This window comes from Peromyscus eremicus, chromosome 8b, assembly GCF_949786415.1.
Source record: "Peromyscus eremicus chromosome 8b, PerEre_H2_v1, whole genome shotgun sequence".
NCBI classification, from domain to species: domain Eukaryota; kingdom Metazoa; phylum Chordata; class Mammalia; order Rodentia; family Cricetidae; genus Peromyscus; species Peromyscus eremicus.
The window spans coordinates 46,851,787-46,878,436 of NC_081424.1; the positions used below are offsets into that span (position 1 = coordinate 46,851,787).

Sequence of the window (26,650 nt, forward strand, 5' to 3'; positions counted from 1 at the left end):
AATTGCTGATGAATTATATGTGAGGCATGAGAGGGAAATCAGGAATGACTCCCAAGGGTTTTGGCCCAAGCAGTTGGAAGCATGGAACTGCTGTTGACTGAGTTGGGAAGAGTGGGGAAATGGCAAGTTTAGACTGGGCTAGGCAATCAGGAGCTTGCTTTGGAACACATTAGCTCTGAAATGCCTTCTAGACATATAATTTGTAAGATCAAGTAGGCAATTCACTCAATACTTAAAATGGAATTTAGGTAAGAGATTCAGGCTAGAAATAAAAATTTGTCAGTTGAGGTAATAGATAGATTTGTTGTGGATTGTAATTCCTTTCTGTTTAGAACACTTAGTCTGATGGCAAACTGAAGAACTTTGTGAAAGTGTGGATTGGTTCTATTTACCCACAGACAGTTGAATACTGATGTTAAAAACACCAGAAATTGTCTCATTAGAAGGTAATTTTGAGGATGACTATGTTGAAGCATTTATCTTGAACCATACTTACTTGGTAGATGAGTGGTTGTAATATTGCTCATCTAGTAGTTTTTTACTAGTAATTCAGAGCTTTGTCCTAAGCCTTTGTAAACTGAAGTGTCCCTATGCATATTGTGAAGAGCTTGACACTGCTCCTCAGTCCTCAGATGACATTCCTGACACAGTTCTTGTACATAAAACTATGCAGAGAGTCAGATGGAAAACTAGGACGGGAAACAGCTGACAAGGAGGTGCAGAGAAGGAGTGCACCTCAGTCACAGAGACCTGAGGAGGAGAGGCACATCTTCTGGATCCCGCTGAGATTGCTTTACATTTAACTTCTGGACAGTATTTTTAAAACACCATCATTTTTTTTCCTGCTGTAACTGATCATTAGCCCTAGCATATTTTCTTATTGGTGATTTATATAATGCTAGCATTGCTTTATTTACTCCTATTGGCAGAATTTACCAACTTGTATTGATAATCTGTTAATTTTTCAGTATTTTGTACTAAGTTGTTTTAAATATTTTTTTTTCTTTTTGAAAAAGGAAAGTTCATTGAGTATACTGCAAGGATACAGTGGGTGTGGCAGTATCAGAGCTACTTGTCCCAGTAGTCCTTTAGCACTAATACAATGTTTTAACACATGGACAGTCATTAAATATTTGTGATGAATGAATGATGCATACAGCCTACCGAAAGTTTAATGCTAGTACATGTACTTGACTTTGAAAACAAATGCATTTAAGATTTCAGGTTAGAGTTGCCTGCCTTTTCTGAGTAGGGCCTTGAGGCTTTTAAATCCCACTGCTAGGGAGTGTGCCCATGATAACACCATCACCAGCCTAAGGCCAGTGAGGTGTGCATTTTTTTTGCCTTCTGCAGATTCATCTTCTCTTTGGTCCAGAACACGGTTGAATGGATTACATGTTGCAGATGGTAGTCTGGGCTCATTGAATACGTAGTAGCATGTCTTTTAGGAAATTTTTGTGGTCTATTTCCTATCTAGTTCTCTCCATTTGCAGGTAAATGGCAGAAGTAAGTATAGAACAAAATTTTCTTTGTTCTTTATTATGCTTATAAAACAGCTCCATGCCAGCGGTGGTGGCACATGCCTTTAATCCCAGCACTCGGGAGGCAGAGGCAGGCAGATCTCTGTGAGTTTGAGGCCAGCTTGGGCTACAGAGTGAGTTCCAGGAAAGGCACAAAGCTACACAGAGAAACCCTGTCTCGAAAACAAAACAAAAACAGCTGCATACACTTTCTCATGTTGAGCTATATAAGACAAAAACCCTGAGCCTTTACTATCGTACATTTAAATAACAGAGAAATAATTTCTAAATACTATTTATGCATGGGTACACATGCATGTGGAGGCCGAGGAGCACTTCCAGTGATCCTTATTCCTCAGGAGCCTATCCACTGTGTTTTTTTAAACAAGATCTCTCACTGGCCTGAAGCTCACCAATTCAACTAGGCTGGCTGGAGATAAAGCCCAAGGGATCCACCTGTCTGACTCCTTAAGGCTGGGATTGCAAAGGCAGGTAAACATGCCTCGCTTTTCCAAGATACCTGTACTGGGGATCAAACTCGGATCCTTCCAGCTGAGCTGTCTACTAGCACTAAAATATCTTTATTTGCAGATGTATAGTGTGTGTGTGTAGGTATGCATGTGTACGTATCTGTATACACATTACAGTCCATGATAGTAGGCTAATAGCATGTATATGGTGCTCTCTGATACTATTGACACTAAGATAATAATTTAGTGACCTTGTTTAAGTGTCTTGAATAAGAAAAAATAGTTGTATATTCATATTTATTTTATGATATGAATGAAACAGTATGTGCTCAACTGAACCAAATACCTGTTTCACATGATTATTTGGATCATTAAATGAACAAACACATTATAAATCATTTGACTGAGTACCTGACACTTACTGTTGTCAAAAGCTTTAAACTTCCTCTGTTCATTTGACGTTCTTGATACTTTAAAAACGAACAAACAAAACGGGTCTTATATAGCCTAAGCTAGCCTTGGATTTTACAAGTGTTGGAATGCAGGCATGAACCAGTACAGTGTGCTTGACACCAGTGCTCTCATGGAGCTAACCTTCTTGGCTTTGTCACGTTTCCTTCTTAGCTTTCCTCTTTTGCATTTCTTAGGTCAAAACGCTCAGTACCAATCAACTATAAAATCCCTTGCTTCTTACGGGAAGGATATGATGTGATTCAGTGTGTATTTTAGGCAGTTAGTGGGCCTGTTGCAATTGTAAAGTACAGCTTAGAAAAGCTGTTGAGTAGGACAAGGTATCAGATGGAAGGTTGTTAATTGGTTATCAAGGTACAGCTGAACCAGAATATTAAGGAGGGACTAGAGGAATGGATACAAGACCTTGGGAGTGATTAGTGAAACTTTGCCATTGCATATATGAAGATAGCAAAGAATGAGAGCTAGGAGGCTGGGGTTCCTGGCTTCAGAGCCTATCACTACTTACAATGACTAGAAATGCATTATCGGGTAGGAGGCAGAGCTTTAGTTGAGTTGTTTAGGCTGGTAGTGTGTATTGTCGGGATGCTGGTTTACTTGTTCCAGACCCACCCTTTCTCTCCCTCGCTGTCTGAATTCCATTGCTGTTAGTCTAAGAGCTTCCCTTTAGGAAAAAGTATGTTCTTTTTAGTCATAGCCAACAGCAGAGTTTTTACATGTGGAGAAAGATTCCTTATTTCCTGCCCTCATTCCTAGTCTCCTCTTGAGATGTCTGTCCCCTGGATGAAGATGACTTAGAGACTACACCAGTGTCATCACTGTCAACTCATCCCACCTCCACGCCATAGGCAGATTAGTTTTTATGTTGGTGAAATAAGTGAAGTTGTTAGAGCTATTTGAAGAAAACTGCAACTATATGCTATGTTTAAAATTCAAAGAGTAATCAGTAAATAGGACATCACTCATCTCCTATCACTCAGTAAAACTGTTTGCATAAAGTAATTAAAGCTTAACCCCCAAATCTGCATTTGTAGATTTTATATGGAGTTTTTAAAATCTACATCATGTATGTTATATAAACCTATATTAATAAGTATGTTTTAGTTCCAAGTCTATTTTTTTATATTTCATATTTCTCTTCCTTCTGAAATAGGGAACCTTATACACATGTACCTACTTTTCATACTAAATCTTTTTGTAGAAGACAGAAACAGTGTTTGCTTCATAGCTTCAGAATGAATCAGAAACCCAGATTCTAATCCAAGGCCTGCCACTTAGCTGTGTGGGAACTTAGTCCATAGAATCTAGGTGCATGTTATAGGCACTTAGAGACATTTTAGAATGAAGCATTTTACTACTACTTTTAAGGTATCTCTTCCCTAATTTACTTACTAAGTTAATTAATAACTCATGAAATTCCTTACTGCCCAGTAAGTAAGCTTGTCAATTCTTAATGAGTAGTGATATCTAGGTTCTTGTTGGGGTGTTAAAATATCCATTTTAGCTGCTTACTGGACATTTGGCCTTCTCAATGTATTTTCTGGTATTTGAAGTTGCAAAACAAAAGTCTTAGTATTGATTTATTGAGAGCATTTTACTTACTTTGTATACTTTATGTCTATATTGCATGTAGGCAGTATCCTATATTTAAGCATCTAGTCCATGTCACCAGAAGAGCAGAACAATAAGAGAAAAATGAAGAATCACAGTGTTCATTGGTCCGCAGGAGCAGTAGTCATTTTGAGTATAGCGCCCATGTGGACTGAAGCAAGGGAAAAGGAGTCAGGAAGGAGATCAGACTAGAGTTGGTTTTGAAGAAGTGGTTTTAGTAAGTGTCAACGTGGAGAAATTACATTCCAAGCAAAAACATTGGGCACTGAAGGAAGAGGGGTTGAGCATGTTCATAAAAGCCTGAGTAGATTCCTAAGGATTTAGGGACTGATGGGAAATAAGAGTAGATAGATTTTAAGAAAACAATATTAATAAATGCTGGTGAGGATGTGAGGAAAAGGAAACCCTTATATATTGCTAGTGGGAATGTAAGATAGTCTAGCAACTATGAAAATCAGTATGAAAGCTTCTCAAAAACCTAAAAATAGATCTACCATATGATCCAGCCATACCACTTCAATATTTGTCCAGAGGCCTCCAAGTCAACAGTCACAAAGGTAAACAGAGGAAGGGATAAAGAAAATGTGGTAAATTTACATAAATGGAATGTTTTCAACCTAAAAGAACAAAGTTCCATGGTTTGCAGGAAAATGTAACTGGAAATACTCATAGTAAGTGAATCAAGCCAGTCTCAGAAAGACAAGTACCATTTGTCTTATATATATTCTTATTTTCAGTTCCTAGATTTGATAAAAATACATAAAATGGTATATTTCTATGTAACATCAAAGTAGATGTGAAACATTGCAGGGGAACAAAGGGGCTGTTTTCCTCTTCTGTGGGTGAGAGGGGAGGATAAAGAGGAAAGGCATGGAGTGTGCTTAGTGTTCAGAATGGACTTGTATGAAAATGTCCTTCTATAACAGGACCGTGTAGGAGGAATATGCTCAAGTATTGAAAGTAGGTCAGTTTAGGGATGAGTGTGTAGCATAGTAAGTAGAGTGCTTACCTGGCATGCCTGAGGCCTGGAGGTCAACCACAGCACAGCATAAACCGTGCGTGGTGATACACACCTGTAATCCTGCAAGAGGATCAGCTACCAGAGAGTTGACCAGCCTGGGACTCTGCCTTTTCTTTTCCAGTGACGTTCAGTAGAGAGGTTTAATCTAAATCACATGAGCCCAGAGACACCCGAGGGTAGAATTTGAGGGAGAAAGGACTCAGTTTTTGTTGAGTTCTAATGGACCATTAACATTTACCTCTGATAGGGTTTTACGAAAGCAGCAGACCACAGTAGCATCAGCAGTGCCTCTTTCTTTAGCACTGTGGGACAGTTCTCATGTTGTACTTTAGGTGTGGATGTCTCTGTGTAATTGCACATATTACCACTTTGGAATTTAGATTTATAATTGTTGGAGGCTCCTGCTACAACGTGTGTGTGTGTGTGTGTGTGTGTGTGTGTGTGTGTGTGTGTGTGTGTGTGTGTGTGTGTTTTAGGTATTAATAAGAAATCAAATAAGGCTAGGCTGGGCATGATGACTTTGTTCCCAGCACTCTGGCAGCAGAGACAGACAGATCTCTGTGAGTTCAAGGCCAGCCTGGTCTACATACAATGAGACCCTGTCTTTTTTTTTTTTTTTTTAAAAAAAAAAAAAAGTAGCTGTGTTGTTTCACATCATTTTCCCTACTAGTCATTTATCTTGTGCTTTTTAAACCTTGTTTTTACTCATGGACCAAACTCTCCATATCTTTTCATTGGTCTGCTGGTCCCAGTCTCTGGGAATAATCACTATTCTCAATTGCAGTATTATGCATGCATCCAGGTTTGGACATGTCACACTGTTATATGACCATATTTCAATAAAATTGACTATCTTTATAATCATGAGTACTTTGTTTTCAAAAGCACTCTTCAGGAATCTGCAGCTTCCTTGAGACAACCAAAGGGTCTATGACCTCTGATGTAGTAGACCCCAACTGGAGAAGGGGTAGGAGTGGGTTTTAGTGAGAGTGGCAAGCAGGAAAGAAGCCTAGTGAATATTGTTTCTTTTTTTTTTTTTTTTTTGAATATTGTTTCTTATTTGTGTGGTTTCAATTGTGGCTTCTGGGTTTCTTGTTGGCTTCTTACTAGATAGACTAGGGTGTAGAGGGCAAGGCCTGCGTCAGCAATTTAGTACGTAGCTTTGTGAATTAATACTTGCTGAATCACTTTAAGACTTAACTGGCAACTTTGGTGTATGCATGTAGCAGTGTGTTTAAGGTGACTTAAGAGTCTATAAGTTGGGGCTGGAGAGATGGCTCAGAGGTTAAGAGCACTGGCTGTTCTTCCAGAGGTCCTGAGTTCAATTCCCAGCAACCACATGGTGGCTCACAACCATCTGTAATGAGATCTGGCGCCCTCTTCTGGCCTCAAGGGATATACGCAAGCAGAACACTGTACATAATAAATAAATTTAAAAAAAAAAAAAAAAAAGAGTCTATAAGTTAAAGCGAAGGCAGGAAACTTCAAGGGAAGAGAGAAGGAATAGGGTCTGGTCTCACATAAAATGCAAATGCCAGTCTTGGTGGGAGACCTTCCCTTACAGAGTAACCAGTCCTTAGAGACTTTCAATTCTTTTTTAAATTTATAATTGAATTCTTTTAAAACTTATAGCCTCAGGTAACTAATTCAGAACATATAAGGAAGGAAAGGTGAACTTTGAGGTACAAAGCCAAGCATACCAATGATAGTAAAATAGATCAAAAAACTGCAGACTAGTCCCAGAAAAGTTGATGAAAAAAATGCTTGATGAACTTATCAAATGGACTCCAGCATTACATCACTAAAATAATACTATAAATTAATTCATGTTAATGGTGAACAGTGGGTGTGGATGTCTTGAGGGATGCCAAAAAGTGGAATAGGGGAATCTTCAACATTTATTTCACTAAGAGTTCTTAGTAAAATAAGAATAGAGATAAAGATTTATTTATTTATTATGTATACAGTGTTCTGTCTGCACGTATCTCTGCAGGCCAGAAGAGGGCACCAGATCTCATTATAGATGGTTGTGAGCCACCATGTGGTTGCTGGGAATTGAACTCAGGACCTTTGGAAGAGCAAGCAGTGCTCTTAACCTCTGAGTCACCTCTCCAGCCCGAAAGATTCATAAGTTTTCACATCTCAGACCAGAAACCACCATTTTGTTACTAGAAATAGTAAGATGCTAGAATTCCCATTAGTATTTAGTAAAATGCTAAATTTCTAGTAAAAAGTCACAAATCAAAGCCTATTAGGATGTTGCTTATAATTGTACAGGAGACTGAGGCAGTATGATAACAAGTTTCAGGCTAGCCTGGGCTATATAATGAGACTGCCCCAAACCTCCCTGCCATCCTCCTTAGCCCCAACATTACTGTTATATAACATTGTTATGGAAATACTACATAATATAGTTAGACTAAAAATAATAATAAAATAAAATCAGGTATTATTGAAAGGGGGAGAAAAATTTACTATTATTTAATATTGTAGACATGGAAAAAAGCAAAGAAAATAACTAAAATGTTACCATGAGTAATGTGATTTCAATATGACAGCTAGTTATAAAATTAAAAATACCTAATGTTGCTGAGAGGTGGTGGCACACACCTTTAATCCCAGCACTCAAGGCAGGTGGATCTCTGTGAGTCCAGAGCCAGCCTGGTCTACAAAGTGAGTTCTAGGACAGCCAGAGCTGTTAGACAAATCCTGTTTCAACAAACAAACAAACAGATACATAATATTGATTTGTCTATAGTGTTTTCCCTCCTTAGTAGTCTTTAAAGTGAAAGCCCTCCGTGAGAGTGACAGGAATCTCTTCAGACCTTTATTTGCTTTCCTGAGGACTATACAAATAAAATCCCACCTCTCCATTTTGAGTGGTATACTTCCATGTTAAGTTTTTCAACTATGTTGAAAGAAAGTTGTGGTAATGAATACATTTTGAGTAACTGTGTTTTTTTTCCCTTAAATTCCTTGTGGCTTGTGACACTTGCTTTATACTTGGTAAGTGGCAGAGGAGTTGTAATCTGATCTTAGAGCCATATTTGGTAAATAATGATTTTCTGTGGAACCCACTGTTCTATCAGTAAGAGGGAAATTATTACCCATATGTAGTAGAAGGATTTTCTTTGCCTTAACTGCATAAAAACCAAGTTATATCATGGAATAATTACTTTCCTGGGGTTTTGGTGGTGGTGGTTTTGGTTTTGAAGTTCTGCATCCCAGAGCTACATTTTAACATACTGTTGTTGTACCTATATTCTACTTTACTGGGAGAGAAGTTTTTGTCCTTGTTTACTACAGACTATCTTGGTGTCCAAAGTGTAAATTTTTACATCCTTTGTTTCTCTTCAACTCTGAGAATTGAACTGTCTTGTAGTTATTTTGAAACCAGTGTTAATAAATCAATTACATCTCTTAGAATGTGATGCATTTAATTACACCTACAGCTTATTAGACCTAGGTGTTGCTTTAGCATCTGTGAAAAATGAAAGTTTAAGTATACCTACATGTTCAGAGCAGAAATGAAGCAAACAGGAAAGAATATGTTTCATTCTTTAGTAATGCAGCAGAGTGTATTGGAAACCTGATACGCCGAAGACTTGAGGTGCTTGTGTACACAAGCAAAGTTGCATGGCAGCCAGGGAAATGAGCAGCTGTCTGCCGTTTGATAAAAGGAGACTTTGGATGGGAACATTGTAATTCAAGGCCATATTGAAGTGAGTTTTGAACTAAGGTTCCTGTCTTCCAGGATTTTTTCTACAACCTGCTATCACAAAACATGGAAAGCTTTCCTTTTCCACCCCACCCCCACCCCCAAAGGTATGTACTAGAAATGCAGGGAGTTTGCTTGTTAAGCCTTTATCCACACTATCTTTGTCCCATTACAGTCCTCATGTTTGACAGAACAGAGATTCCAGTTTACTATTGTGGGATTCATTTCTTAGAGGAACTCCTAAAGGGCCAGCCTACTGAGAATCAAGTGCAAGGACATCATTCGAGGTCTCTGGGAAACTAATTAATACATTGTCTACCATTTCTCTAACTTTGTAGTTGCCATTTTGTTTTTGTTTTCATATGGGCCTGAGAAATTCTTTTTAGTGAATCTGGGAAAATAATTTCCAGTGGGTTAAGAAGCACACCTTATGACTTGTTCTTTGCCACCTTCTTTAAGCATTACCAAGTGTTTTTGAAAATTGGAATTTGAGCCAGATGTGGTTGTACACACCTTTAATCCCAGCACCAGGAGGCAGAGGCAGGTGGATCTCTCTGCATTTGAGGCCAGCCTGGTCTACAGAGGGAGTTTCAGGACAGCCAGGACTACACAGAGAAACCCTGTCTGGACCTTGGAATTGAGTTTATTGCCTGAATCTGTCTAAAACAGTCCTAGGAAGGCTCTGCAGCGTGTCTGATGTAGGAAATAAGGACAGCAGTTAAAAGGTGGTAGCGAGGGAGGGTAAAGTGACCTGAGTGTGGAGGGTTTGTTATTCCACTTTTATCACCCAAATAGGTCTTGCTGCTTCTGTTACAGTCACACTGGCCTCTGGCAGGCAGGCTGCTGTTCAGAACCACTGGAGATTTCATAAAGGCTACTTGTTCACGACCCAGAACTGGGAGTTTCAGAAGGAGTTGGGCAGGTGAAGAGTATGCCTGTAAGGGTGTATTTAAGATACCTTTTCCTGCTTGAGAGCTGTTCTGCTAGAGCCTTCAGGAAGCACTCCTGCTTTCAGACCTCAAGAGTGTTGTCTGCTCACATCATTATTCTGCCTACCTCTAGTTTACTGTAGTTTCTCTTCTGCTTTCAAGGCTCCAGACCCAGTTCCTGGACCTGCTCTGGAAAAGAAGTATCCAGTAGAGATGAGCTCACTGCAGTTACTTAATTAAACATTTGTAAGCTGCCACTTAGCCAACCAAGGACAGCTACAGTTTGAATTGTTCTATTTCCAGGTATGCAAAAGTCGGGGCACTCACACGTAGGCTGTGTGATCTGTAACAGCACACAGTTCACAACTTACAGTTCTCTGGCTTTGAAACCGAGTGACTTAGTAACCGCCCTAACATTTAGTAACATGTGGCTAGCACCGACTTGTAGCTTAACTTTTGCCTGAGTATTTCTAGTTTAATTTGTTTACTAATAGTGCCAAACTAATGCAAAAGCATTTTAAGAGAAATAACACTGAAGTGCTATGTAGTCAAGTCCTAAAAATGTGCAAAATAGTACTCTGGTCTTCATTGAAAAGTAAGCTTCGACAGCAATGTGGGAATTACATAAATGAAGCAGGTTCTCCTTTCCAGTGTCCTTAACTGTTCTATATTTCTGATACGTTTACATGAAAGTTAGCACATTCCCCAGTCATTGGAAATGATAGGTTTTATTTATAGATAAGACCAAATACTGTATTTACATGGTATATTTACCTAAATTGAATTGTATCGCAATATAATATTTACATATATGCAAAAATATATACTTGAGGTCTATATATTACTTGATTGTTTGAAAGAAGCCAAATAGGAAAAATTCCAATGCTTGCCCCGGAGTGTAACTATAAGGGTGAAAGCTGAGGCTTCCTAGTGCATTAGAAAAGCTACTCATAAATAATCGACTAGGAAGTCAAGTCAGTTGGGGTTGGAACTTTTAAGGACATTAATTGTTTTATAAATACAGATGAAAATAATTAGTTAGTAATAGTTAGTAGATAGCCATGCATATCTTTTAATTTTAACTTCATCTAAGCCAAAGATGACCCAAAATTGAACAAGGGAATTTTGTATCCTAGCCGAGGATTTAACCAGTGACCCTAGTGCTCCAGCGTGTGTTTGACTGCTTCCTCTCGTTTCTTCTCCAGTGTTAATGCATAATGATTTGCTGTAGGAGCATTATATGACTTATGGTATTGAAAGAATCATGGCTCAGTGATGTTGAATTACAAGTAGAAAGGGAGCAACCATAGTTACATGAATGTCGTTACCCTATTAAGTGAACTAAAAGGAAAATTAAGGAAGGAAATGTACGTGAATACCAAGCTTTGCTACTTTCAGAGATGTAATTAATAATGATGACATTTTCTATGCTGTTGAGCATACATTGTGTATAAGACACTGCCAGGTACAGTAGGGATATAAAAATAAGTAACCATTGCTTTCAGTGAGCTTATACAGGCTGATACAGTGGACCCTCTACTCCTCAAATGCTGTCTCAACCATAGATCAGAAAGTAGTTAAACCTGTACAGATTGCATATGTACTTTTAACATATACAGATTCTTGAAGATCATTATTCCCTAAGCAGTATATTCCCTAACCTATATTTGCCTAGGGTTTACATGTATTTGAGTATTAGAAGTAATGTAGGGTATGTGTAGGTTATATACAAAAACATGCCTTTTTTTTTTTTTATAAGATACTTGAGCATCTGCTCATTCCAGTGTCTTGAAGGGATGAGAGTGGAGGGTCCTGAACTAATCTTCCTTGGATATTGAGGAACAAGTATAATATAAAATATTATAATAGAGATATAAACCCATGTGCTTGGGAGTACCAGAGGGAATCACCTTTGTGAAGAAGGCTTTCTACTGAGCATTGAAAGATTAGATTTTAGCAAGAGTATTTTTTAAGGTCTATGTTCTAAAACCTACAAGTTAGTAGTCCAGTGTGCTTAGAGAATAGTTGGGATTTAGTGAGAAATAGAGCTATGCTAAATATGTTTCAAATGTGAAGTGCACAGAGTTTGGACTTGATTTAGTAGGCGATGGGAATTCAGTGAAGACTTCTTAGAACTAACTATGATGTAAGTCAGTCCTTTGGAAGGGCTGTAGTACAGTGAGTGTTGAGTTAATGTTGGAGATTGTGCATAGTGAGCCTAATAAAAGACAGCATCCATAGTTGTGTCAGGGACTTGAAATGAGGGTTACTTGGGTTTCCCTTTAATCCTCACTGTAGGAGTATTAGGAGAAGTGACTAAAATCATACCAATTAGCATTAGTGTAGGACCCTGGTGCATAGTAAATGCAGCTGAACCACAGTAATTACGCTGTAAGCTCAGGGAAGGTGCTATCTTTTGTCCACCTTTGCATGGGATCGCTTTCCATAAAGGAGTTGTTTACAACTTACAGAAGAGACAGGTCATAGTTTTTCACCCAAAGGCTAACTCAAGGGGAACTGTTTACTCAAACTAAGTAAGCTGACTTATCTACCTGTGAGTTTAATTGCTTAAAAGAAAGGTAAGGAGTATGTAGAGTAAACAACTCCTGAAGCTTCATTCAGATACACGAGATGGCCAGTTGGGACTGAGTCTCCCCTGTTATTTGGAGACTTTATTAAGATTGCCTTCATATATTTTAGGAAATTTCCATACCACTCCTCAGATGCCCCTCAGTTCTAGGTGTCTCTTTCCAAATTCCCTCACCCTCCCTCCCTGATCCTCCCATTCCAGTCCTGTCCTCCCCTCATCCCCCCCACCCCCCGCTCCTAGTTCACTCATGAAATCTATTTGTTTCCCCTTCCAGGGAGATCCATGTTGCTGTCGCCCACCCCCTCCCGCTCCACCCCTGTCCCTTCCTCTATACCTAACCTCTCTGGGTCTATAGATTGTAACTTGATTATCATTTACTCAATGGCTAATATCCACATAAAAGCAAATATATACCATATTTATCTCTCAGGGTCTGGGTTACCTCACTCAGTATGATTCTTTTTCTAGTTCGTTCCATTTGCCTACCAATTTCATGGTATCGTTTTTAACAGCTGGGTAACACTCCATTGCGTAAATGTTTTCTTTATCTGTTTTTATGTTGAGGGACATCTAGGTTCTTTCCAATTTCTGGCTGTTGTGCCTAGAGCAGCAATGAACATGGTTGAGCAAGTGTCCTTGTGGTAGAATCGTCCTTTGGGTGTGTGCCCAAGAGTGGAGAATATATATTCTTAAAAAAAAGAAGAGGAGGAGGAGAAAAAGAAACAAAGCTAGGAAGCTGGGTATGGTGGCACATGCTGTAATCACAGCCCTCAGAGACTGAGACAAGGAGGGTCATGAGTTTGATACCAGCCTGGGCTACATGGAGAAACTCTTCATCTCCCAAAATGAAAGCAAGCAAGAAAGAAAGATCACAAAATTGAAACTACATCTTTTTAAAAATGCCTTCAAAGCCTTTCCTATGCATTTATTTTTTTTAAGTCTCTTTAAAGGGTATATATTTTGACTTTTTATATTGAGGGCTTTATAATATATGTGGATTATGTGTCTTGATATTTTCCATCAGCTTCTTATATATAGTAATTTGGATGTCTTATTCCACTAAGAGAAAGACTCATGATTTTCCTTAATGTGGCTATGCAAGAATATATTTCTCCTTGAAGGTAGTTGTTTGGAGTGAAGGGGAGGGGAACTGAGATTGCTCTGTAGTTAAAGGCAGGCACTTGTCAGAGATCCACATAGTGTAAGGAGCAACCCAACTCCTAAAAGTCAACCTCTGACCATCACATGTTAACAAATTAGCATTTAACTTTATTATCATAATTTTCATGTGTCAAGTTAATTTGTTTATGGCTATAAGACCAAAACATGAGTTTTTCTAATATTCTGGTTTTCGTTTCTCCTCTTTTTAGCTATAAATAAGAATTTGTTAACATGCTTAGTGGCTCTTTTCTTTTAAAGATGGTAGTTATGACCAGGATAGATTATCTGAAAGATTACAGTGAAAGGGAACACTGGAAAGTAACTTTGTTTCCATACTAAAATGCTAAAGTATTGAAAATAATAAGATATGAAGTGGAAAATACACACAAGGTAGTCAATTATATAATATGTTTGTCTCAGATTTATTGCACTTTTCTTAATCCATAGAAAATGGCAGCATCCACCACAAAACCACAAAACATAATTGCCAAGTGTGGCTGACTTGCACATTCCTTTAAGAAGAACTTGTAACTTAACTAGTGAGGCATAAGAAATGGCCAGCATTTATATCCTGGAAGCAGTGCATTAAATGAAGAAATTGGGAAGGTTTCCTTCCTTTTTTTTTTTTTTTTTTTTTTTTTTTTTTTCCCTTTTTCCACACACCCTCACCCTTGTTTTTCAAGATCAGGTTTCTCTGAACTTGCTCTGTAAATCAGGCTGACCTTGAACTCGGATCTGCCTGTCTCGCTTCAAGTGATAGGATTATAGGAAGGTTTCTTTTTGAAAGAGAGGGTATAAATCATTCTACACTGACTGTTAATATGTATTGTTTTTTGGGGGGAAGTTAATTATTCTGGGCTTGTAAAGTTGTCTAGTTTTTGGTAATACTAATTGCTCTCTTCAAGTTATTAAATATACTAGATTAGGCCATAATAGATAGCTTAAAATAATTAGCATTTGGATGACTGGTTTGTTACATTTTGTTGTCTTAGCAGTTAATTGATTTTACAATGTGATTCCATACAAATTCTATGACAAAGTTAATGCTGATTGTTTATAATCTTTTTTAAATATATTTTTATTTGTTGGGGTTTTGTTTTGTTTTGTTGTAAGACAAGTTCGCTTTACATAGCCCTGATTATCCTAGAACTCACTACATAGACCAGGCTGGCCTCCAACGCACAGAGATCTGCCTGCCTCTATCTCCCAAGGGCTAGGATTAAAGGCGTGCACTACCATGCCTGGCAATTCTTATTTTTATCTTAAATGGTAATAATATTTTAATTTCAGATTTTTAGTTGAACAGCTGTAATTCTTTTATTTCTATCATAGAAAAATATTAACATATTTTGAGATTGTTGTTAAAATTATAACCTCATATTTCAAGAAATAAAATTCCAATAAGTTGTTAGAAAAATAATGTTGATGGCCCGGGCATGGTGGCTCACCCCTTTAATCCTAGCACTCATGAGGCAGAGGCAGGTAAAGTGAGTTGGAGGCCACCCTGGTCTATATAGAGAGTTCTAAGCCAGCCAGGGTGACATAGTGAGACCTGTCTGGATAAGAAAAGGAAAAAGAAGAATGTTGACTTTTTCAGACTGATTAATGACATTTTATTGTATTTTATTTTATTTTTTTGGTTTTTCGAGACAGGGTTTCTCTGTGTAGCTTTGCGCCTTTCCTGGAACTCACTCTGTAGCCCAGGCTGGCCTCGAACTCACAGAGATCCGTCTGCCTCTGCCTCCCGAGTGCTGGGATTAAAGGCTAATGACATTTTAAATTCTTTAAAAATAAATCAAATATCATTTGTTACCTACCTGGCCTATACTATTGCAACAGTGTAAAAAGTATTTGAATAGGGGGTGTGTGTAAATAATAAGATTCTGTCTTACGTTGGAAGTCTTTGAGATGAAGATTTTATAACATCCTTTACCTTTAAAGGATGGTAACCTCATCTAACTATTCCGACTGCACATCAGTCTTTCTTACAGTTACAGACATTATTTCAGAATAACTCACTGAAGTCTGCTAATGTCAGCCAGTCCACAGAAGCTACATGAAACTGCCTGTAGGGAGAGAGCAGCTTTCTGCCTTCCCTTTGGACACCCTGGAGAGGTTACTGTTTCAGTAGCTGGTAAAGTCAGAGGAGTTTTGACAGGTATCTAGTTCTGTTCCCATCTGAATTATAAAAGTATCCCTTCCTAAACCAGCACAGAACTGGTAGGGAAAAAAGGAGATTAGAGATATAGCTCTCAAAAACTGTAGTCATAAACATTTTTAAAAGCTAAGACTCTTTTTAAAGGATAGTACAGTTTTGTTCATGTTAAAAAGTCAAGGAATGTGTGTAAATCTTATAATAAATATTGACCTTTACCTCGAACAAGACCTGAAGTTTGCCTGTGGAAGTGAGCTTTATGAGATAGTGAACCAAGAGTTCTGGAAGCAAAGGACACTGACAGGCTGTGGCTGCTGTAGTTCACAGCACACAGAGGCCAGGGCTGGTAAACGTTGGGGCTGTGCTCTCAGGGACCTTCTGTGTTCTTGTGTGCAGCTTTGCTCAGCCAGATGAGGGCTTTGTTTTAGTTACCTACCTAGTGTTTCTCCCAATGAAATTGCAGCAGAACACACTTAATGTTCAAATAATTGTCTAATATGTCAATGATGTTAGGACAGATTTATCACTTCAAAATAGATGGTACAACCAAACTGATTTCTTTAGAGATTTACCGCAGTGTGTGTGTGTGTGTGTGTGTGTGTGTGTGTGTGTGTGTGTACGCCCAAAAAGGGGTCACATCCTCTTGAGCTAAAGTGACAGGTTGTTATGAGCCGTCCCAGCTTGAGTACTAGGAACTGGACTTGGTTCCTCTGAGTTAGCAGTACACATTCTTAACAAATAGCCGTCTCCACATCCCGCCATACACTTTAAAGTACTTATTATGCAGCAGTAAATATGATAGTGTCACCACTGTGAATCCATGAAACTGATGTTAATACGGTTCACCTTTGATACACTTTCTCAGCTGTCAAAATGAGACTAGTTAAAGAAACGTACAGAAACCTATGTGGTAACTGCTATGATGTCAAAAGCACTGTAGCGGAGTTCTATGAACTGAGAAGTTTAGCATCCTACCATAGGGAATAGAAATAATCTTCCAGAATAAGTTTGTTAAGGTATCTTGGTTTTTCATACTGATATTAAGTGAATGACATTTGTTTGGTTTTTTTTTTTTTATAGTTTTATCCTCTACAGGGGCATTAAAATTAGTTGCCTGGTATTTATTTATTTACTTACTTAAGGCAGGAAGATTTTGAGTTTCAGGGCAGTTTAGGGCTCCATAGTGAGTTCAACACCAGCCTGGGTCTCGAAAATTAAAACAAAGCACATTGTATCATCTGTCTACTGGCCTCCAATGTTTCTAATAAGTCAGCACTCAGGTGGACATGGTAGCTCACCCCTTTAATATCAGAACTCAGAAGGCTGAGGCAGGAGCCAATTTCAAGACAGCCTTGGGCTAGAGAGTGAGCCTTGTCTATAAATATGCTGTTCCTTTGGCTGTAGGTGCCATTTCTTGGGTGTGTTTAAGATCTCTTTCCATGGTTTATAGCAGTTAGACATGTTGGACCTCTGTATGGTTTTTCTTAAATCTGTAAATTTGTATCTTTTACTAACTTGGGAAATTTTTAGGCAAAATTGCATCAGGTTTGTTTTTAGCCACCCACTAATGTGTCCTGTTTTCTGATCACTCATTATCAGTACATTAAAGCTTTTGTTACCACCCGCTGGACCCTGAGGGCCTGGAAGCCCCCATCCCACTCATCACTCTCACTGTCTCCAGGTGGTTTTATCTTCATATTCACTGACTTCCTACAGTAGACAAGTGTGTCTAGTGAATTGTTTGTTTCAGATGTTCGAGCTCTTCAATAGAAAATTATTATATGCAAATTTCACACATAGAAGTACATCAGTATAATTCTGTTTATTTCCTGAGAAGTCCAAGTATATTTGCCCCTACATTCATAGGCATAGTTAAATAGCTACTTTTAAATCTGTGTTGCTAATTTCAGTAGCCAAGTCATTTTGGGCTTGTTCTCCGTTGGTTGCCTTTTTTCTTGAGTATAGATTGGTTTTTCCTGTTTGATTTTAATCGTTTGGGATGTGATTAAGGACAGGAATGACATGTAGAAAGTCTGGATTCTTTTGTGTTCCCCCAGTGGATAAGCGTGCTTGGTTTCTTCTAAGGGACAGGTAACTTGGCTGAACCCAAACTATAAACCCTGGAATCTCAGATGGGTTATTTTAACCTTAGCCTGGCTGCTCAGAGTATATCTCATGTGTGTAGTTCAGAGATCTAACTAATGTCCAGATTGTGCACAAGATTAGGCTGCTGACTTACGGTCCTCTTTTTCTATGAACCGCTCTGTCCTATCGGGGAGTGTAGTTGTACATTTGAATAATGTTTCTCATCTGTGTCCGCATTGTCTAGAAAAGTAGGTCAGTAGTTCATGGCTGTGCATGCTTTAGTAATGGAATAAATTAGAGTTTGTTTTCATTCTTCATCTTTCTAATTAATGAAGGTGTTTTCATTTACATGTTTATTTGCCCATCTCTAATGTTGTAAGTTATTTTTTTCCAAGTCTAAATCATTTGAAATGTTTTAGACACTATAATGTGAAAGAAACTTCATAATAAAACTTTTATCCAATGAGTGTTGTATGTTTTGTGAACCTAGAATGATCTAATCTTGGGAATACAATAGTTAATGTTAGAGTTCTTAATCCTCTGGATATCACTTATAAATGTTACAGAGGGAAAATGTAGTATGTGTATATGATTTTTTTTTTTTTAACATAGGAAGAATGGTCAGGGACAGTGTCTTTTAAGTGAGTGGCATTTGATGTTACAGAGGGAAAATGTAGTATGTGTATATGATTTTTTTTTTAACATAGGAAGAATGGTCAGGGACAGTGTCTTTTAAGTGAGTGGCATTTGATAAGTGGCTTTAAGGAAGTAAAGAGAGCCTTCAAGTCTTTGAGGGATAAAATGTTAGAGGCAAGAGCAGTAAGTCCAAAAGCCTTACAGGAAAAGGATGGTTGGCTTCTTGAGAAGATACCAGAAGCCCATTAGCAATTGAGGAAACAAGGAATGTGGTAGGAAATGAACTTAGAGGGTGTAGTTAACAAGAGTCCTTGTGGTGTGCCATTTTGAGCCACAGGGGTCGGGGGTAGATACTTTGTGTATTTTTCACAAAGATTGCTTACAGGGAAAGATTGTGGGTGTGAAAGGCATGGGTACTGAAACAGAGTGGAGGTGGAGAAGAGACCATCAGGAGACTTTTGCAGTAATGGCTAAGGTGGATTAAGGTGGCTCAGACAATAGCCATACAGGTGAGACAGAATTGTCAGGTACAAAATACTTTATTTTTGCAAATAAAGACAATCAAACTTAGTGGTAGATAAACATGGAAGGAGAGAAAAACACCTGTGTGAGTGACACATTGGAAACCTGAAGTAGAAAAGACTTACTTTGCGTAGTGGGATTGACTGTGCATTTAAGAACTAGGTAGAAAGCAAAACACAGTTTCATAGTCTTTTATAGAGAGCAATGTTTTCAGGTTCTTAGGGTGCCTAAGGCTTTCCTGTGGTTCCGTCTTTTCCTTAATATAGAGAAGGTAGATCATTTCAAAATTTGCTGTTAGAGATGGTAGTATGTATAGCTATATGGAAATCATTAAGCCTAAATAACACTTTCATGGTTATATTGTTAGGTGCTAAGGCACATACCCTTTCATACTGTAATTATAAATTCACAGCAGTATTCATTCTAAAATCAGTTCTCATTAAAAAAATTTTTTCTTTCACAGAAAATGCTTGGCCAGAAGAGATGAGTACTAATTCCACTCAGGCCTAGAATTGCCTATTAAGATAGTCCTGAGCAGGCGACACACGAATGGCCCAAGGAAGCCACCAAATTGATTTTCAGGTTTTACATGACCTGCGACAAAAATTCCCTGAAGTACCTGAAGTTGTTGTATCCAGGTGCATGTTACAGGTTAGTGTTCATTGATTTCTAGATTTATTGATAAAAAATACTAATTATAATCTATTAATTATTATGTTTTTTTAATTATTAATCTGATGTTTTTTAGATATTGGAGGAAAATTCTTTGTCTTCGTTACTGTGCTGCAGTGAAAAGAAATGATCTTTGGTGTCTCCTAGTAATGTGGCCTGGGGCAGAATGGGGCCTCAGTACTTGCCTGGAATACAGGCATTGTCTGTTGTATAAATAGGAGAGCGAACTAAGATCTGAACGTAGAAATATTAATGTGTGCTAGCTAGCTATGGTCTTAATCCTTTTTCCTCGTCTTCTTGTCAGGTTTTTAAAATCCCAGATCTTTGTGTAAAAATGAGGAAAAAGTCATTAAGGAGTCAGAAAGCTTGTTCTTCTATTGATTTGGTACTTCAGGCATTTGTCAAAACCCTGTTTGCATATCGGTTCCTTATCTCTGACTTGAGGAATTTGTATGACAGTGCATAAGTTCCCAATTGTAAAGGAAAAGGTGTTTTTTATATTTCTAAGTTTACTTTATATGTTTTCCAATTAATGTCTCCAATTTCTACATTGTTATTTATATACAAAAATTCTAGAAGTCCATAATTTTAATATTACTAAGTATTTAGTAATAGTTGTAGCTGGCCATTTATTTAACCTGGAAATCTTTTCTATCAAAAGAATTCTGGGGATCCTTCACACATACTTAGGAATTTGACAAGTTACTTTTAAAATTTGATAATAAGTGACATTTTTTAGCAAGCCTATATTTTATAGTGACTACATATATTTTGTCCATACCCTTATCTTTTAGCTGTATTTTTAATTGGTCTATATGCCTCTAGTTTAACCTAGTTTGAGTCCCACCAATCTATCTTACTTTCTAGATAAAGATATTGCTGTTTCTTGGCCTTTTAGCTAAGATAAGTGTAAATACAGATTGCTATATATTTGCCTTAAAATTTTTTCTCTCACATTCTTCAAGATAAATTTTGGGTGTCTTGACTAGAGTACGATAATCTGCGGTCTGGAATCCCAGTTTATTCAATATCCTGATGTCTTACCTCGTATTCTACACTGTAATTATCCTTGGGTACATGGAAGTCTCCAGACTTACCTGGTTCCTGTTACAGTGGTTAAGCATGCATGAGTTTTAGATTCTGAGAACAGACTTGAGTCCATGTTTTGATGATTACCAACAATAACGTCTTTGACCCTTATTTTTTACTTCTTCACTGTTAAGTGAGAATAAAAATCTCCACGGAAAAGTATAATCCAGGTAAATTAACTAGTAGGATATAAGACTCACACTTCTTAAAAGAGAAACAGTAGTGAAAGTGCCCTGTTATAAATATTTGGCAAATGAATCAGTCGTTCATATTTATCAGTATAGCGTGTAACAGGAAAAGAAAGGTAAAAAAGTAACAATTCTTAGTTAGGTCTGTGGCTGGGATGAAGACCAAGACCAAAGTGACCCGCGAAGGAAAGGGTTTAATTTCATCTCACACTTCCAGGTCACAGCCCATCACTGAGGGAACTAACTCAAGGGAGGAGGAACTCTAGGCAGGAATGAAGCAGAAGCCATGGAGGAGCATGCTAACTGGCTTGTTCAGTTTGCTTTCTTAAGCACCTGTGACCGACCACCTTCCCAGGGCTGGTACCAACATCAGTCATCAATCAAGAAATGCCACATAGACTTGCCTACAGGCCAGTCTGATGGATCCAGTTCCTCAGTTGAGATTCCCTCCCCCAGATATGTCTAGGTTTGTGTCAAAGTTTTAAGAAGGTGGGAAGAGAGCAGAGATGGGCTGGGGGTGGGGGGAGTGTAAGCCATCCCTTAGAACCCAAGTCTAACTTTTCAAATAAAGTAGAAGGTAGAATTGTGTAGGAAAATAAAGCTATACTAAGGGTGTTCAGAGAGTCATTGAAAAACTAGTAGGAAAATAATGTAGGTTAACAAATTTCATGAGTTGATGTTGAAAGAAATATCTAGAACACTTATTCATAGCTCAGTGATACACACACACACACACACACACACACACACACACACCTTTTTTGGTTTTTGTTATGGTGTTTTTGAGACAAGGTTTCTCTGTGTAGTCCACCTGGCCTCCACCTGCCTCTGCCTCCTGAGTACTGGGATTAAAGGCATGAGCCACCACTGCCCAGCGCTCAGTGTTATTTTAAAACCTATTAACTGGGATTGAAATATAAAGTCTTTTATAGAACAACATAAAGAAGACCTCTAATGTATAGTATACTTCAGTGTAATCTTGATGTATTGAGAAAACAAGCCAAGCATTCCAGAGGCAAAGTGCTGGGGGGAAAAAAAAAAAAACAACATTTTTCACTTCTTGTTTGTTCACTCCTTGTTCAAATGATATAGACTATCCTTTCTTTCTTTCTTTCTTTCTTTCTTTCTTTCTTTCTTTCTTTCTTTCTTTCTCTCTTTCTTTCTTTCTTTCTTTCTCTCTTTCTTCCTTTCTCTCTCTCTTCCTTTCTTTCTCTTTCTTTCTCTCTCTCTTTCTCTTTCTTTCTCTCTTTCTTTCTTCCTTCCTTCCTTCCTTCCTTTCTTTCTTCCTTTCTTATTTATATCCCAGCCATAGTTAACTCTTTCTCCTCTATTTCTGTTCAGGAAAGGGCAGGTCTCCCATGGATATTTACAAAACACAGCACATCAAGTTGCAGTAAGACTAAACACCACAAGAACTATCATTTCTTAATGAATCTGGGGGGATTTTCATCAGCCTGCTTGGAGACATTTTAACTCCGTTGATTTTTCTCTGTCTTCCAATCTTCCAGTTCGCTGATTCCTCCCCCGCCTCTGGTATCTAAGCTGTGTTGGTTGGTCTCTGGTTACTCATTTCTATTATCAGATGTTTATTGTCGCCTGTCTTCTCACTCACTGCTTTGCCAAAAGAATATTCATCTCCTTGCTTCTTAAGTATGAACAGAATTGTCTTCCCAAAATACTTTTTTTTTTTTTTTTTTTTTTTTTGATTTTTCGAGACAGGGTTTCTCTGTAGCTTTGGAGCCTGGCCTGGTACACACTCTGTAGACCAGGCTGGCCTTGAACTCACAGCAATCTGCCTGTCTCAGCCTCCCTAGTGCCAAGGTTAAAGGCGTATACTACCACTGCCTGGCCCCAAAATACTCTTTTGTCTTTACTTCTCTGTTTGTCTGTGTTCAGTGGCTTTCTCACTTGCTTAATAAAGAACAAACTGTAGTGTCTTATTTTTGTTTTTAATCCTCCATTACTTAATCCCAGTCTTCTTTATAACCATGTGTTTCATGAAGTTTCCAAATGTGAATCTTCACTCCAGTTAAACTTGCTTCATTCACTTTGTTTGGAACATGGCTCAGCTAACTCTCACAGTTAGCCGTTCTCTTCACCAAGAACTCTGGAGATCTCTGATGGTTTTGTTTTAGTTTGAGGAGGGCTGTTTGTCAGCTTTCTCCTCCTCTAAATTGTATATGCCCTGTGAATCAAGTGTACCTACCTCATTAGTCCAGTCTCGTGTGTGTGTGTGTGTGTGTGTGTGTGTGTGTGTGTGTGTGTGTGTACATTAATGTATATAAGTTCTCATGTGTCTAGGAGGAGCCTTGAGGGGAACCTCGAGTATTGTTTCTCTGGAGCTTTCCCTGCCATTTTTTGAAACAGGATCACTGAGCTAATTGAGTTTTGCTCTAATGTACATGTGTTTAGGGCTGACCATTTGGAACTGGGGGTGCTTGTCTGTGAAGAAGACTGGTTCTCCCTCTCTCAGCAACCATCAGTTGCCTATAGCTCCTCATCTAGGAGTGGTCTTGTGCAGTATCCCCATTCACATTGGCATGTTGACTGGTATTCTCATTGTGCATGTCTTAGGTAGGCAGCAGTGTTGTTATGATTTTCTGGTGTAGCTTCCCTGTCGTGTCAAGAAGACACTGTGTCACAGCAGAAATCCTGCCCCTGGCTCTTACAGTTTTAGCATCCCCTCTTCCATGGTGTAAGGAGGGGTTGTGTTGTAGAAGTACCGATTGGTGCTGGGCACCCCTCAGTAGGTGGTTCTCTGCATTTTCACCACTTGTAGATTTCTGTAATGGGCTCTGTCTGTTGCAAAAAGAAACTGCTTTGATGAGAGGTGAGAGCTGCACCTCTTTGTGGCTTTAAGTATAAATATTTAGAATTTAGCTGGCGTGTTATAAACCTAGCTAGCTGTCCTTGGCTAGAGAGGTCGTAGGCCCTGGAGAACTGACTGCTGCCATTTTCCAAAACTGTCCACCTGATTGATTGACAGGCTCTATGGGGGAAGAACTTGCTTCTATTTGTCCTTAGTCTTCCACAGGCTCAAAGACTGCTTCATATATAGTTGATGTTAAGTAAGTATTTGTGGATAATTTATGACTGATGTGCTACTTTATTTAAAAACATTTTGTTTGGGGTTTTGCTTTTTTCTATTTTGTTCCTCTGGAATGGGTTTATATTTATCTGCTACTCCTCAGTTTTTCCATTATACTAATAGTGAGAATTAATAATTCAAACATATATATATATAAAATAGTTCTCAGATCAAAAGATGTAAGTCTCTTATAATTGTGTTACACATTCACTTGTTAGTTGTGGAGTATTTCTGTGGTGATGATAGTTTGTGTTCACTTCTCGTGACTAAGATTGACCTGTTCTCATTTTGCTCTGTAGAATAATAACAACCTGGACGCCTGCTGCGCTGTTCTCTCTCAGGAGAGTACAAGGTATCTTTATGGTGAAGGAGACCTGAATTTTTCAGATGAGTCTGGAATTTCTGGTCTGCGAAATCACATGACTTCTCTCAACTTGGACTTGCAGTCACAGAATGTTTACCACCATGGAAGAGAAGGAAGTAGAGTGAATGGAAGTAGGACTTTAACACACAGTGTTAGTGATGGACAGCTTCAAGGTGGGCAGTCCAGTAACGAACTGTTTCAGCAGGAGCCACAGACAGCACCAGCTCAAGTTCCTCAAGGCTTTAATGTTTTTGGAATGCCCAGTACATCTGGTGCTTCAAATTCAACACCACATCTTGGATTTCACCTAGGCAGCAAAGGAACGTCAAACCTCTCTCAACAAACTCCCAGGTTTAATCCTATTATGGTAACTTTAGCCCCAAACATACAGACTGGTCGTAGTACTCCTACGTCTTTGCACATACATGGTGTACCTCCACCTGTACTTAATAGTCCACAGGGAAATTCTATCTATATTAGGCCTTATATTACAACTCCTAGTGGTACAGCTCGGCAGACACAACAGCATTCTGGCTGGGTATCTCAGTTGAATCCCATTAACTCTCAACAAGCCTATCAGCCTTCGCAGCCTGCTCCTTGGACTACTTATCCTACGTCCAGTCCTTTGCCACATACCTCAACCCAGCAGCCAAATCAGCAGGGCCATCAGACCTCTCATGTCTACATGCCTATCAGTTCGCCAACTACTCCACAACCGCCAACAATTCATTCATCTGGTAGCTCACAGTCTTCTGCCCATAGCCAATATAACATTCAGAATATTTCAACAGGACCTCGAAAAAACCAGATCGAAATCAAACTTGAACCCCCACAAAGAAACAGCTCTTCAAAATTACGTTCTTCTGGACCTCGAACTGCCAGCACTTCCTCGTTGGTCAACAGCCAGACCTTAAATAGAAATCAGCCCACTGTTTACATAGCTGCCAGTCCTCCAAGTACTGAGGAGATGATCTCCCGTAGTCAACCTAAGGTCTATATTTCAGCCAATGCCGCCACAGGAGATGAGCAGGGCATGCGCAGTCAACCTACACTCTTCATATCCACAAACTCTGGGCCATCTGCGGCCTCCAGGAACATGTCTGGGCAAGTGAGCATGGGCCCTGCCTTCATCCATCACCACCCTCCCAAAAGCCGAGTATTAGGAAGTAACTCTGCAACATCTCCTCGAGTGGTGGTCACTCAACCCAACACAAAATATACTTTCAAAATTACGGTTTCTCCCAATAAACCCCCTGCAGTCTCCCCAGGGGTGGTGTCCCCTACCTTCGAACTCACAAATCTTCTAAATCATCCTGACCATTATGTAGAAACCGAGAATATTCAGCACCTCACGGACCCTACTTTAGCACATGTGGATAGAATCAGTGAAGCACGGAAATTGAGTATGGGATCTGATGATGCTGCCTACACGCAAGGTAATGCTAATGTTAAAGGAGGGATCATTCCCCTCCTTTCCAGTTTTCCAGTAAATGCTGCAGTTATTGGACATGTGGTGTCACAACAGAGATGGGCGTCACTGTGCCTGCTCTTCTCTTCTGTTTTGCAGTACTAGCCTGCTTAAACTAAGTGCTCTTCCACTGGGGCTGTATCCCTGGCCCAACTTCCATCTTTAATGTCTCAAATAATATTATTTTAATATTTGAAAGTATTCATATAAATTTTAATTTCAATTTTATGATCATATAATCTGGAATTTTATAGTAATATTATTAGCTCTTCAGGATATCAACTTAGGCTTGTTTGTTTTAAAGTGTATTTTGTTTTATATGTATGAATAGTGTTTTGCCTGCCTGTATGTCTGTGTAGCAAGTACTTGCCTGGTGCCTATAGAGGTCATCAGATCCCCTGTACCTGGAGTTAAGGATGCTTGTAAGCTACCACGGGAGTGCTGGGAACTGAACCCAGGTCCACTGCAAGAACAAGGAGTGCTCTGAACCACTGAGCCATCTCTCTAGCCCCTCATCCTTTGCTGATACACTGGCTTTATGACTAAGTTTCCTAGAGGGGTCTGACTCTTTGGTCTCATTGTTTAAACTGATACATACTAAGTGACTCTTCATCTATGCTAGGCTGTGGTGTTTTCCAATTCCATAGAGATGTCAGAACATCAAATGCCCAGGGCCCGGCTTGAACTCACAGTTAGCGTCTTGATGTAGTGAGCTGATGCACACATGTAGTCCTCTGTAGTCCAGCTCTGCCCAAGACAAAATCCTCCTGCCTCAGTTTCCCAAGTACTGGAATTAAGGGCCTCTATGACCATGCCCAGCTCTGGCCTCTTGATTTTAAATAACATTATATATACACTCATGACCCCAAATTGGTACCCTAAACAGACTTCT

At 38.8% G+C, this 26,650-nt stretch overlaps 1 protein-coding gene across 3 annotated transcripts in view; it reads left to right on the forward strand.

Annotated features, from left to right (window-relative positions):
• Tab2 (TGF-beta activated kinase 1 (MAP3K7) binding protein 2) overlaps window positions 1-26,650 on the forward strand; it is a 54,365-nt gene that overhangs the window by 12,943 nt on the left and 14,772 nt on the right. For 2 of the 3 annotated variants that reach the window (XM_059272766.1, XM_059272764.1), the window contains exons 2-3: window positions 19,353-19,540; window positions 24,226-25,726. In XM_059272766.1, coding sequence (XP_059128749.1) covers window positions 19,439-19,540; window positions 24,226-25,726 — 1,603 coding nt within the window. In that variant the 5' untranslated portion in view covers window positions 19,353-19,438. Of the gene's footprint in view, window positions 1-9,911; window positions 10,044-19,352; window positions 19,541-24,225; window positions 25,727-26,650 lie in introns of those variants that run through there. The other variant, XM_059272765.1, reaches the window with a different exon arrangement.